Source organism: Trichechus manatus, unplaced genomic scaffold, assembly GCF_000243295.1.
Source record: "Trichechus manatus latirostris isolate Lorelei unplaced genomic scaffold, TriManLat1.0 scaffold00244, whole genome shotgun sequence".
In the NCBI taxonomy this organism is placed as follows: Eukaryota; Metazoa; Chordata; class Mammalia; order Sirenia; family Trichechidae; genus Trichechus; species Trichechus manatus.
In genome coordinates this window covers 2,990,789-3,002,315 of record NW_004444180.1, presented here as the reverse complement: position 1 = coordinate 3,002,315, position 11,527 = coordinate 2,990,789, and the positions used below count along the sequence as shown (strand labels likewise).

General features: G+C 62.3%; 1 protein-coding gene across 2 annotated transcripts in view; it reads left to right on the top strand.

Annotated features, from left to right (window-relative positions):
* The window catches only part of CARS1 (cysteinyl-tRNA synthetase 1), a 44,741-nt gene that overhangs the window by 32,274 nt on the left and 940 nt on the right, over positions 1-11,527 (top strand). For both annotated transcript variants that reach the window (XM_023724393.1, XM_023724394.1), the window contains 11 exons: positions 15-127; positions 679-807; positions 1,130-1,259; positions 1,363-1,466; positions 1,893-1,990; positions 2,377-2,566; positions 3,295-3,363; positions 4,401-4,482; positions 8,783-8,863; positions 9,412-9,479; positions 11,004-11,063. In XM_023724393.1, coding sequence (XP_023580161.1) covers positions 15-127; positions 679-807; positions 1,130-1,259; positions 1,363-1,466; positions 1,893-1,990; positions 2,377-2,566; positions 3,295-3,363; positions 4,401-4,482; positions 8,783-8,863; positions 9,412-9,479; positions 11,004-11,063 — 1,124 coding nt within the window. The remainder of the gene's footprint in view (positions 1-14; positions 128-678; positions 808-1,129; positions 1,260-1,362; positions 1,467-1,892; positions 1,991-2,376; positions 2,567-3,294; positions 3,364-4,400; positions 4,483-8,782; positions 8,864-9,411; positions 9,480-11,003; positions 11,064-11,527) is intronic.

Genomic DNA, 11,527 nt, shown 5'->3' with positions numbered 1-11,527 from the left:
CCCCCTGTCTGCAGGTGACCTGAGCGTCTCGGCTGAGCACCTGAGTGAAAAGCGATCACCCAGCGACTTCGCCCTGTGGAAGGCCTCCAAGCCCGGAGAACCGTCTTGGCCGTGCCCCTGGGGAAAGGTGAGTGGGGTGTGGTGGGGCGGCCCACGGTGCTGGCACGGCCTTGAGCCTTCGCCCCAGGAAGGAGGCCGTCCTGCACACGGAGACCAGCATCCCACAACATGTGCATAGGAATGACCCCCTGTGTCCGGACGCCTGGCTTCTGGCTCTTTTTCTCAGAGATGCTGGGTCTCAGGCGCTTCCCTCGCCGGGTCCCTGTTTCCCGTCTGCCGTGGGGTTTTAGTCAGATTCGCTCCCTCTGAGACCTCCAGGTCCCGATGCTCTTTAGTTCTGACTTGATGTTATGGCTCCAGGAGGGGTGGGAGTGCTGGTGTCTGCTTCCTGTGGAGGGTGGGTGGCTGTGGAGGTCACGGCAGTCAGAGCCCTCACGGTTTGGCAAAGCCTGGGCTCTCTGGTGCCTGCTTGGATTCTCATAACCAGGGACTTCTTAATGGTTTCACGAACGGGCTGCGTGTAGCCCCTGTTGTATAAAGCTTGAGGTTCCAGGGCCCACAGCCTCGGACTCAGTGAGAGGTTTCAGCCGGCCGGTAACCAGCTTGTCCGATCTCCAGGGCCGCCCAGGCTGGCACATTGAATGCTCTGCCATGGCGGGCACCCTGCTGGGGGCCTCGATGGATATCCATGGCGGCGGCTTCGACCTCCGATTCCCGCACCACGACAATGAGCTGGCGCAGTCCGAGGTGGGGAGCCCGTGGCGCTGGCGGGGGCGAGGGGTTGATTACTGTAATCTCGGGAAGCAGAACCTGCCTTTCTGGCGGTGGTGAGTGAGTCTCAGCCCTCCCTCGGCTGGATTTCCCACTGCCGCAGCCTGGCCTCTGCGTACAGGAGGCGGGGTGATGGGCTCTGGGGGGCCAGGGAGTGAGCCCCCGCATGGCATGCTTGGTGCGGTGAGCAAGAGCGTGATGCACGAGCACGCACGCACACACACGCATGCACGTGCGCACACACCACACAGACACACACACCCGTATAGGCCCTTGACCCTCCCCCTCTCCCGCGCAGGCCTACTTTGAAAACGACTGCTGGGTCAGGTACTTCCTGCACACGGGCCACTTAACCATCGCGGGTTGCAAGATGTCCAAGTCCCTGAAGAACTTCATCACCATCCAGGACGCCTTGAAGAAGCACTCCGGTAGGCTGCGGCTCTGACCCAGGGCGCCATGCCTCCCCACTGTGTGCGCACGGTCACAGCAGGCGTCTGGGGTGGTAAGGGATGTCTGTGGTGTCTCTCCCAGCGCGACAGCTGCGGCTGACCTTCCTCATGCACTCCTGGAAGGACACGCTCGACTACTCCAGCAACACCATGGAGTCGGCCCTGCAGTACGAGAAGTTCATGAACGTGAGTCTTGCCCGCGCTGGGGGCGGCTGCGGGCAGCAGGTGCCCTGCCCCTGTCAGCTGGGAGGGGATCGCTGAGAACAGGGCACAGGTGTAAGCAGCTCGATTTGGGGAGGAAGGCCCGCAAGGGCACTTTTCTGAGACGTTTGGTAACCGTTGAGTTTAAAGAGTCCTCGTTCTCGTTGTGCACGGCAGACTTCCTGCTGGCTCATGCTCTCTGCTGAGCGCATATCGCTAAGGCTGGGATAGGAGCAGGCTTCTGTCTCAAAGGAAAACCTTTGCCTGTCTGTCTCAGCGCTTGGGTGACGTGGACACACTGGGTTTTCAGATTGACCTGCAGTAAAGCCAGCCCAGCAGCGCAGCCCTCAAGCAGATGTTTTTGGATGGGGAGGTGCCTGCAGGCCGTTAAATGGAGTTTTCTACCTTCAGGAGTTTTTCTTAAACGTGAAGGGCCTCCTCCGCGCTCCCGTGGACGTGACGGGGCAGTTTGAAAAGTGGGAGGAGGAAGAAGCCGAGCTGAATAAAAAGTAAGGTGGGGCTTGTTCTTGGGGTTTGTGAGTGCGCTGCGCCCAGGATGTGGGGTGCTGTCTTCGTGGGGGTGGGGGGGCGGTGGCATGGGCACGTACTTCTTAGAACTGCACGTGGACTAGTGGGCACTGATGGAGAGATCTGGAAATGGGTAGCGGTGATGTTTGCACAACAGGATGAACATAACTGATGTCGCTACGTTTACACGCAGAAGATGCTGACGTGGCAAACGTTTGGTTACGTGTATACTGACCACGAACTAAGACCCCTGCCACGGGGTGTGTCACGTGTGCCACACGGTCCAGCTGTTGGACTGACTGTACCCCCCTGGTTAGCGCTGTGCGCTGTCAGGTCTGACGGCTCTTGCCCCCTCCTCCTCCGCCAGCTTCTATGACAGGAAAGCAGCTGTGCACGAGGCGCTCTGTGACAACGTGGACACCCGTGCTGTCCTGGAGGAGATGCGGGCCCTGGTCAGCCAGTGCAACCTCTACATGGCGGCCAGGAAGGCAGCCCGCAGGCGGCCCAACCGCGCCCTGCTGGAGAGCGTCGCCCGCTACCTCACACACCTGCTCAAGGTGGGGCCTGGGGCGCCCTGGCCCCAGACGTACCCAGTCAGGGTGGGCCTAGGGCGGACCTGACCGACCGCTGCCGGAAGGGGAGCCTGTGGGTGCCCCATCTGCTGCCCAGTGCCACGTGGCCTTGGGAAGGACGGGCGCTGTGGCTCTCCTCGTTTCCTGCTGGACACTGAGTTACTTGGTTTCCTCACCTCGGTTTTCTTCTGCTCCCATCTTGGGCTTTGAAGGGGGCACGAGAGGGAGGCCTTAAGTCTGTGCCTGGCACCGGGCACTCTGAAGTCCGGTGTAGCCAGCTCCTGAGGCCGAGCGGGGACTTGGGGTGACCTGCCTGTCTGCAGGTGGGGCTCCTAGGGCCGAGCGGGGGCTTGGGGCAACCTGCCTGTCAGCGGATGGAGCTCATGGGGCCGAGTGGGGGCTTGGGGTGACCTGCCTGTCAGCGGATAGGGCTCACGGGGCCGAGTGGGGGTTTGGGGTGACCTGCCTGTCTGCAGGTGGGGCTCATGGGGCCGAGTGGGCAGCTCTGCACCTGGGCTCATCCCGGGGACGGGGGAGGGGTGAGCAGCCATCCCCTGGCCTGGCTCCCGGCCTCTCGGAGCTCCTCGTCCACCTGTCCCACCTGGAGTCTCTGCCGCCCCACCCTCACTCAGGGCGGTTCGCGGGCTCGGTCACGGCGTGTCACCTCAGCACCTCGCGGTCCTGTGTCTGAGTCCTGCTCTTTCTCTTCTTAGATCTTTGGGGCCATCGAAGAGGACAGCACTCTGGGCTTCCCTGTCGGAGGACATGGGGCTGGCCTAGATGTGAGTACAACTGGGACCCCGGGAGACCCCCTCCTGGGCCTGGGGTCACCGTGCCACCCTCTGACCCTGCAGCGTGCCCACCCTGAGGTCACTGACCCACGGGAAGCGGTGCCTCCGTGAGGGCCCTCGCACTTTCTGCACATGCTCCCCCATCCGCATCCCCGGGCTTCTCCCCACCCTCTGGAGCCTCACGGAGCCTTGCCCCACCGTGTCCGCCCTGTGAATATTTGGGGACCGGTGTTAGCCCCCACCTGCCTCAACGCTCCAGACTAGCCTCAGCTCCAGCTCCCAGCATGTTATGTGGGGGCGTCTCCCTGGTCGGATTGGCGGGGCCAGGCCTTCATCGTGCCAACACCCTTCCCCGTCAGCTCTCAGGCAGGCAGCTTCTGTGCCATCCTGTGTATACACGCTGATCCCCCCGAGGCCAGCCCGGCTGGGCCCTGTCTCCACCCGTGACTCGGTTCCAGACTCTCACCTCACTGCATAGACTGACCTGTGGTCAGCGAGTGGCCTCACTGACCATCAGTGAGCAGCCTGACTGACAGGCACATTGGCACACAGTGCAGAGCTCACGCTGGCAGGGGCACCCCCTGTCCGCCTCCGCCCAGATCCTGCCCGGCACTGCCCGGCGTCCACACACGCAGCTGAGCAGAGCCCGCTGCTCTGGCACTGCTGCCTGGCGTCAGTTGGGAGGAGCTGGCCCTGAGCCAGGCAGGAGGCCATTCACCAGGGACAGGCTGTCTGTCCGTCTCCATGTACGACAGGGGCACTCGGATCTGTTATGACACACCTCGTGCTCCTGCCCTTGTTTGAGGCTCCCTCCTCGTGTGGTTAGAAAACAAACGTAAATATGTACACGTAACCACGCACAACAGGAACCGTGCAGAGTGAGAAGGCAGAGCCACCTGAGAATCCTATTTCCCGGACGAGGGTGCGCTCAGCGGTGGCGTCCCAGCAGCACTACCCCCAGGGCCCTGCCGTGGCGTGGGTGCTGAGTGTTGGTGGTTCCCTCAGAAAACCACCCGGTCTTCCCACAGGTCGAGGCCACGGTCATGCCGTACCTGCAGGCTTTGTCGGAATTCCGAGAAGGAGTGCGGAGAATCGCCAGAGAGAAAAAAGGTGAGGGCTGTCCCTCGGGGTGGGGCGCTGCCTCCCCACCCACGGGCTCCTTTGACGCGGGATCTCCCCCAGGCACTCTTGACATTCGGGGTGGGACATTCTTATTTGGGGGCCGTCCTGTGCAAGTAGGGTGTTAGCCGCACCCCTGGCCTCCACCCACCAGATCTAGCCCACCCACCTCCCAGGCACGACCTCTGAAAATGTCTCCAGACACGAGCGATGTCCCTGTGGGGCGGTTGAGGACCACCGATGGGACTTCCCTGGGTTGGGGGGCCGGGGGCCAGGGGTGGAGGACGCCTGTGCGAGGCCAGGGCTTCTCTGCCCTTCATCGTCTGCAGTAGGAGGTCGGGACGAGGGACCGGCTGCCTCGCTGTCTCGTGCCCATCCTGCGTGTGCAGTGGGCACATGTCTGCTCCCTGGTGACGCCCTGACCAGGTGTGGGGGCACCGCGCCATCCCTGCTTTCCAGTGATGTTGTGCAGGGGAGTGTTGCGGGGGCAGGGCTTCCGCAGCCGCCTGCTCCCAGGATGGCTCTCCTGCTTGGGCCTGGGCTTCTGTGGCAGCGGGATGGGTGCCTTCAACGTGGGATGTCACCCAGGAACACCTCGCCTTCCGCCCTCAGCCATCCTTCACTCCTTGGCGTTCCTGAGCTGAGTTCACATACTTGTGTGTGTTTTACAACTGAAAATGCTCAGTCTGAATTTCGTCCTCGAGGCTGGTTTAAGCCTGTTAAACACAGAGCCACGCAGCGTTGGGCAGGCAGCGCGTGCCTTCCCTGACCGGTTCTGAGTGGGTGGACGACAGCAGCGGCCCGGAATGACGAGGCCTGAGGGGGTGCCGGGCCCGCTTATTGTGCAAAGGGAGGGAGCCCAGGACGCTGGAGGGCCCGCCCAGCCCGCAGCAGACCCTGGCAGCCTGACTCCAGGGGCTACCTCGCTAGCTGCTAGGATGTGCCCTCTCTCCAGGGGCCTCTGTGCTGGTGGGAGGTCGCACCGGGAGTCTCCATGATCCCCTGCCAGAGGCCAGGAGCAGGTCAGAGGGGCAGCCAGTCCGGCAGGGCGGCGTCCTCGCTGTGGGGCAAGTGGGGATGCACAGGACAGACTTGCAGCCGCGTGGCACCGGGCAGCAGCCAGGGAGCCCCTCTGGGCAAGGTTGCGCCTGAGCTTCAGCTTGTAGAGGGATCAGTAGGCCCTGAGGGAAGTTGAAGGCTTGGGGAGCAGGTTCTGGGCTGTGCCTGGGAAGGGGCAGCAGAGCCGGAGGCCTGAGCACATGAGAGCCTGAGATGCAGCTCCACAGGCTGGAGGCTGGAGTACAGGCGCCAGCTGAGATCCCCGGGGCCGGCGGTGAGGGGCTGCCCTGTGCTGGGGGTCGGGAGCCTGACCTCACAGTTCACCCGGAGCCTCGGGTTGTAAGCCAGGCAGTGCCGGGCTCTTAGATCCGACTAAGCAGACACAGTCCTGTTGGTGGACCCACCGCCCTTCCCCCCGTCTCTGTCTGTCTGTCCGTCTGTCATACTGTGATGGCTTGTGTGTGGCTGTGATGCTGGAAGCTATGCCACCAGTATCTCAAAACACCAGCAAGGTCGCCCATGGTGGGCAGGTTTCAGAGGAGTTCACAGACTAGGAAGAAAGGCCTGGCGATATGCTTCTGAAAATCAGCCAGTGAAAACCCTATGGATCACAACAGAACACTGTCCAACACAGCGCCGGACAACGAACTCCCAGGCTGGAAGGCCCTCGGCACACACGGCACTGCAGCCGTGGACTCGAGCGTGCAGGCAGTCGTGAGGATGGCGCAGGACCGGGCAGTGTCTCGTCATGTGCCCGGGGGCGCTGTGAGTCCAGGTCGACTCCATGGCAGCTGCAACAACAGCGATGGGTGGCGGGCTCCTCCCCCTGACCACCGACACCTTTCCGCTCTGAAGCCCGACACCTGACCCGAGACCGCCTGGCTGACGAGGGCCTGTTTGACGGCCGTGGGGAGCCGCCCAGGGGCTCTTGGTGCTCGCCTGGCGCCTCCGCTCTCCCAGGGGCCCAGGCGTGTTCTTCCTTCGGCATTTCCCAGGAGTGACCGTTACGTCCTTGAATTGTGGCTTTCCTTCTGATGACCTTTATAAGACCTCACCTGGCGGGTGGAGAAGAAAACACGCCTGATGGACCCAGAAGCTTTCAGAATAAAACCTGGAGAGAGAGTTGAGCTATGCGGACAAGACCAGGTCTTGATGTGGGGGTGACGAGGCAGCACCTCAGCTCTGTGGGGCCAACCCAGGGGGCCATGTGGACCAGAGGGGCACCGGGTCAGGCATGCCCCTCCCCCAGGGGGTTTAGCGGCAGGAGCTGTGCTGGCCACGAGCCTGCTGCCTACCAGCAGGGAGGACGAGGCCTGACGGCAGTAGCGGAACTGGCTGGCTTTCCTCCCAAAATGGCCTGAGAGCCGTGCCCAGCACGCCACCCACAGGTGGAGCTAGAGGGCAGCTCACCTCACCTGTACCCAGGCCAGCCCCTCCTCAGAGCCTATCTGTGAGGCATCAGTGGAGCCAACAGGCCAGACCGGTCCTGCGGATCCTCCCGGAGCCCGGCCCGGTTTTGGGGCTGCAGGGCGAGGACCAGCTAGGGCACTGTGGCCGCCGCCGAGCTACCGCTAGGGCTCAGTGTCGCTGGAGTGCGCGTCTCCATCCCGGTACCCCCATACCCTTCATCCTGCAGCTCCACCGCCGGGCTGGGCAGGCCCTCAGGGAGAGACCCTGGGAACTGGGGGAACGCCCGGGACTGCGCCTGACAACCATACCCCTTACTCCTCGAGTTCTGGCTCTCGGGGCAGAGTCCTCAGAGCTACTGCATCCCCACCCCCTGCTCTGAGCCCCAGGAACCCTCGGCCCCGAGCGTGTGCTTGTGACTGGCCCCGGGTGGCTCTCAGCAGCCGTCCTGCCCCGCCGCTCGGGGAGGGGGAGTGCCCGCTCACAGCAGTGGTCACCGACCGCGGCTGGGCCCGAGACTGACAGCCCGTCCGCGTCTTTCAGACCCGCCATCCAGGGCAGTGGAAGCGGTGGCTGCTCGGTGCCTGGACCCTTCTCGGGAGTGACCCAGGTGCTCGGCAGTTTGTGAGACTCATTCTGAGCGGTGTGTCTGACCTCTTCTAACTTCGCGAGGGGGAGAGAGTGTCACTATCGGTCCAAAGCTGATTCCTGTGAGGTGGAGGTCAGACGTACCTCCTCTCTCCCACCTTTTTGGCAATTCTGCCACCAGCCGTCCCTCCCACAGCACTCTGCTTCTCTGCTGCGTTCGATGATTCACTGCAGTGGCCGCACAGAACTCACAGACCCTGCTTACAGTTAATGAGTTTATCAGGGAAGTAACCGGTTACAGTTCAGGAGACAGGACTTGGGTCAGGAGTCTCTCAGCCGTGCCCATAGGGAGGCTTCTCTCTGGCCCTCAGCCCTTGGCCTGGCCCCTGCCCTGCGTGGGCAAGTGTTGCAAAGCTCTTCAGCTCTGCCAGTAAGTGCCTGGAGGCACCCCGCTCTGCCAGGGAGCCTCCTGCCTAAAGAGGCTCAGCTCTCGCTCCGTGGGCCGGCACACCCGCTGTAACGGCCTTGCTCTGTGGGCCGGGAAGCCCACTGTGTCACCTCGTGCCCCTCTCTTCTCCTTGGCGGTGGTGAGGTCCTCACTTTCTGCCTCTGGGATGGCTCGTTTTAAGTGTAGCAGGATGGCAAAGCTGACCAACCCCCTTGTTAGGGCTCCATAGAGCTTATTTGCATGGCCCCACCCCCATAAGGATGCCATGCACCTTATTTGCGTTAGCAGCAAGCTGTCCAGTCCCCTTGGTGGGTCCCAAGCACCTTATTTGCATAGTCCCACCTAGTCACTGTGTGGGAGTCACAAAGACAATAGCTAGAAGGGTTGTATTAAGTACTCACTGAACTGCACCAGGGCAAGCCGGGCCCTGGCCTGCTCGCCACCCCTGGCTCTGGGCAGCTCTGAATCACCTGCGCCCCTCCTCAGACCCCCAGGACCGTTCTCAAGGTGTGTGCGCGTTTGCCTCCTCCTGGGAGTCAGGGCCCCAGCCTGGAGGTTCAGGACCGCCTGCAGCGTGGCTGCTGATTGGGCGTCTGCTGTGGACTCGGGCCGTGGCCACCACAGCATCAGTACAGTGGGAGGACAGGGGTCAGCCGCCAAGGGGCCCCCTTCTGGCCAGTTGCGAGCTGACCCTGGGCTCCTCGGAGCCCAGCAGCCCTGTCCTGGAGGCATATGCGGGTGGCTGTGGCCCTCCCATGTCCTGACGGCCTTCTCCCTTTGTCCCCACAGTTCCTGAGGTCCTGCAGCTCAGTGACACCCTGCGGGACGACGTCCTGCCCGAGCTCGGGGTCCGGCTGGAAGACCATGAAGGTGCCGTGAGTGTCCAGGGGTATCTTGGGGTGCATGGGGGGTCATTCCGAGGGCACGTGCACTTTGTATTGATCAAGGTTACCCACATGGTGCCCCCAAGTGGGCCGCTGTCCGCCCAGAACCGCCCCCCACTCACTCCGGCCTGCCAGGCAGGGTATCGTCTAGGTTCTTAAATGCTCAGATGACACGTCTTTTCTGTGACTTCAGGGTCTTAGGTCCTGCTTAGCAAGGCCTTCCCGTCACAGTCACAGCACACTTTGCTGTGGCCTGCTTCTCTTGTGCTAGCTTCTCTTTTAACTGTTTGCTCCTCCTGGAGTTAATTTTGTCTATGCAAGCAGTAAGGAAGGGACCCCAGCCTGCTTTTCTTAGGTGTCTATCCAGTTGTCCTGGTTGGGGGGGGGGGTCCCCTGAGCCCTGGGCCCCGTTGGGTACAGCTCGTGGACATGAGGGTGTGGGTGGGCCCTGCTCAGGGTGATGTGGGCAGGGCCGGCCGAGCGGGGGTGGGCTCCTGGGCCTCAGCCTTGTCCAACCGCCTCCATGTTGTGCAGGCCTCCCCACTGTGGTCAAGTTGGTGGACAGAGCGACGTTGTTAACCGAGAGAGAAGAGAAGAGGAGGGTGAGTCCAATTAGCGAGTTCAGTTGGTATTTACTGAAGATGTGAGCGCGTTTGGGGTTTATATACTTTACGTTTTAAAGATCAGTGTTTACACTCTGGTTCGAATCCCGGTATTTATAAATGTCAGAAAGCAAAGTTAAAGCAGAGGAATTAACCAGATAGGCACTGTCTTGGTGATTTGGTAACGATAAAAGAGGGACCTCTTTTTTAAAAATTATCCCCTCGGTTTTGGTAGAGACCAGTGGCCTTTAGTGATCCGTGAGGCACACCTGGGCACCCCTCCCTCTGAGCTGAGGCCGTGGCCTCCTGGGTCTCCCCGTCTGTCCTGAGCCTCCTCTCCCAGTACAGCCCACCCCTGAGTCCTCACTTCCCCCTTCTTGGTTCCATTCTTTGTTGGCCCCTCCACTTTCATCAAATACTCTGTGTGCCAGGAACCAGTTCCTGGGTGGTGCAAACAGTTAACTGCTCGGCTGCTAACCGAGGGTTGGTGGTTCGAGTCCACCCAGAGGCGCCTTGGGAGAAAGACCTGGTGATATACTTCCGACAAATCAGCCGTCGAAAACCCTGTGGAGCACAGGTCTGCTCTGACACACGTGGGGTTGTTGTGAGTCAGAGTTGGCTTGACGTCAGCTAGGTGGGTTTTGAAACCAGGGCTCAGGGCGCAGTGGTGACGTGGGGACAGTCCCCACTCCCGAGACCTCAGCATCCAGTGGAGAGGAAAACAGGCAACAACGCTCAGCCAGCTTCACGGCGAGGCGCCCCGCGGGAACGTGGCAGCTGAGCAGAGTCCCCCCACGACCCCCAACCCATGGCTTCACCCACTTTGGCCCCAAAACCTGCCATACCCCAGACCCCGGTCGGCAGCTGCCGCGTAACGGCTCCATTTGGCGGTGAGCCCCCAGAACCTTCGGAGCCGGCAGTGGGGATTCTCAACCCTCTAACCCGGTTCCGCTTTGTATCCATACCCAGCCCCTCAGTCACACGCTCGAGGCGCCTCAGGTCCCCTCCCTTGCTGCCCGCCTGCCTGCCGGCTGCCAGCCTCCTGCTTCCTCTCCTGCCTCCTGGAATCCTTTCTCAGCTACTGAGTGATCCCCCAAGTCCCTTCCCCCAGACTCAAGCCCACAGTCCTTCCTGGCCCACGAGGCCAGTGTGACCCAGCACTGCTGACCTCGGCCCCACCTTGCCCGCCCCTCCTCTGCGAGGCCTTGCTGCTTCCCCGGTCGCTGTGACTGCTCAGGGATGGTCCCCTGTCCCTCTTGACATAGCCACCCCCAGGCTGGCTCATTGCCCCGGTCAGCGTCTCCTCATCCAGGTTCCTTCATCTGCCTGTTCACCTGGCCCACCTGGCCTCCTCAGCACGACGCATGCGGAGCTGCTCTCAGTGGCTGTGTCTGCTTGGTGGCTCCTCCCGGGACACCAGGCTTGCCTTCTGGCGGCCCCGCAGTCCCTCGGCACAGGGTTGTTCAGGCCTGCCCGGGGGGTTGGCTGGGCGGCCCTTCTCACCGGCCTGTGCTGCTCTCCTAGGGCGAAGAGGAGAGGAGGAGGAAGAAGGAGGAGGCCGCCCGGAAAAAGCGGGAACACGAGGTAACGCCCAGGGGCTTGTTTCGGGTGGGGACGCTCCTGGGCAGAAGCGCAGGCTTGGACCCCACGCCCTGTGCCCCCCTGGGCTCTGCCGGGCACCCTCGGGGCCGTGGGGTCCTCATGAGGGGAGCCCTGCTGGCTGTTCACCCACCTGCGGGCGCCCCAGGCCCTCCCCACACCTCCTCTCACAGCACCCCGAAGGGAGCCCAGCGTGAAGAAGGGCCCCGGCTAGGGGGACTGGGCCCTTTGATGGTGCACAGGATCAGGACGGCTTCTGTGGGGGCCCAGTGCTCTGATGACCGTCCTTTAGCAGCCTCCCCCTTGTCCCTTAGAAGGAGCATCTGCTTTAGATTAAATCACCCTTCTCTGCTTCCTCTTGCCCGGTCGTGCCCTCTCCCCATCTCAGCCCCCGCGTGAGGGCTGGTGGTGGGCGGGCACGGTGGTCCCTCTCCCCGTCTCAGCCCCCG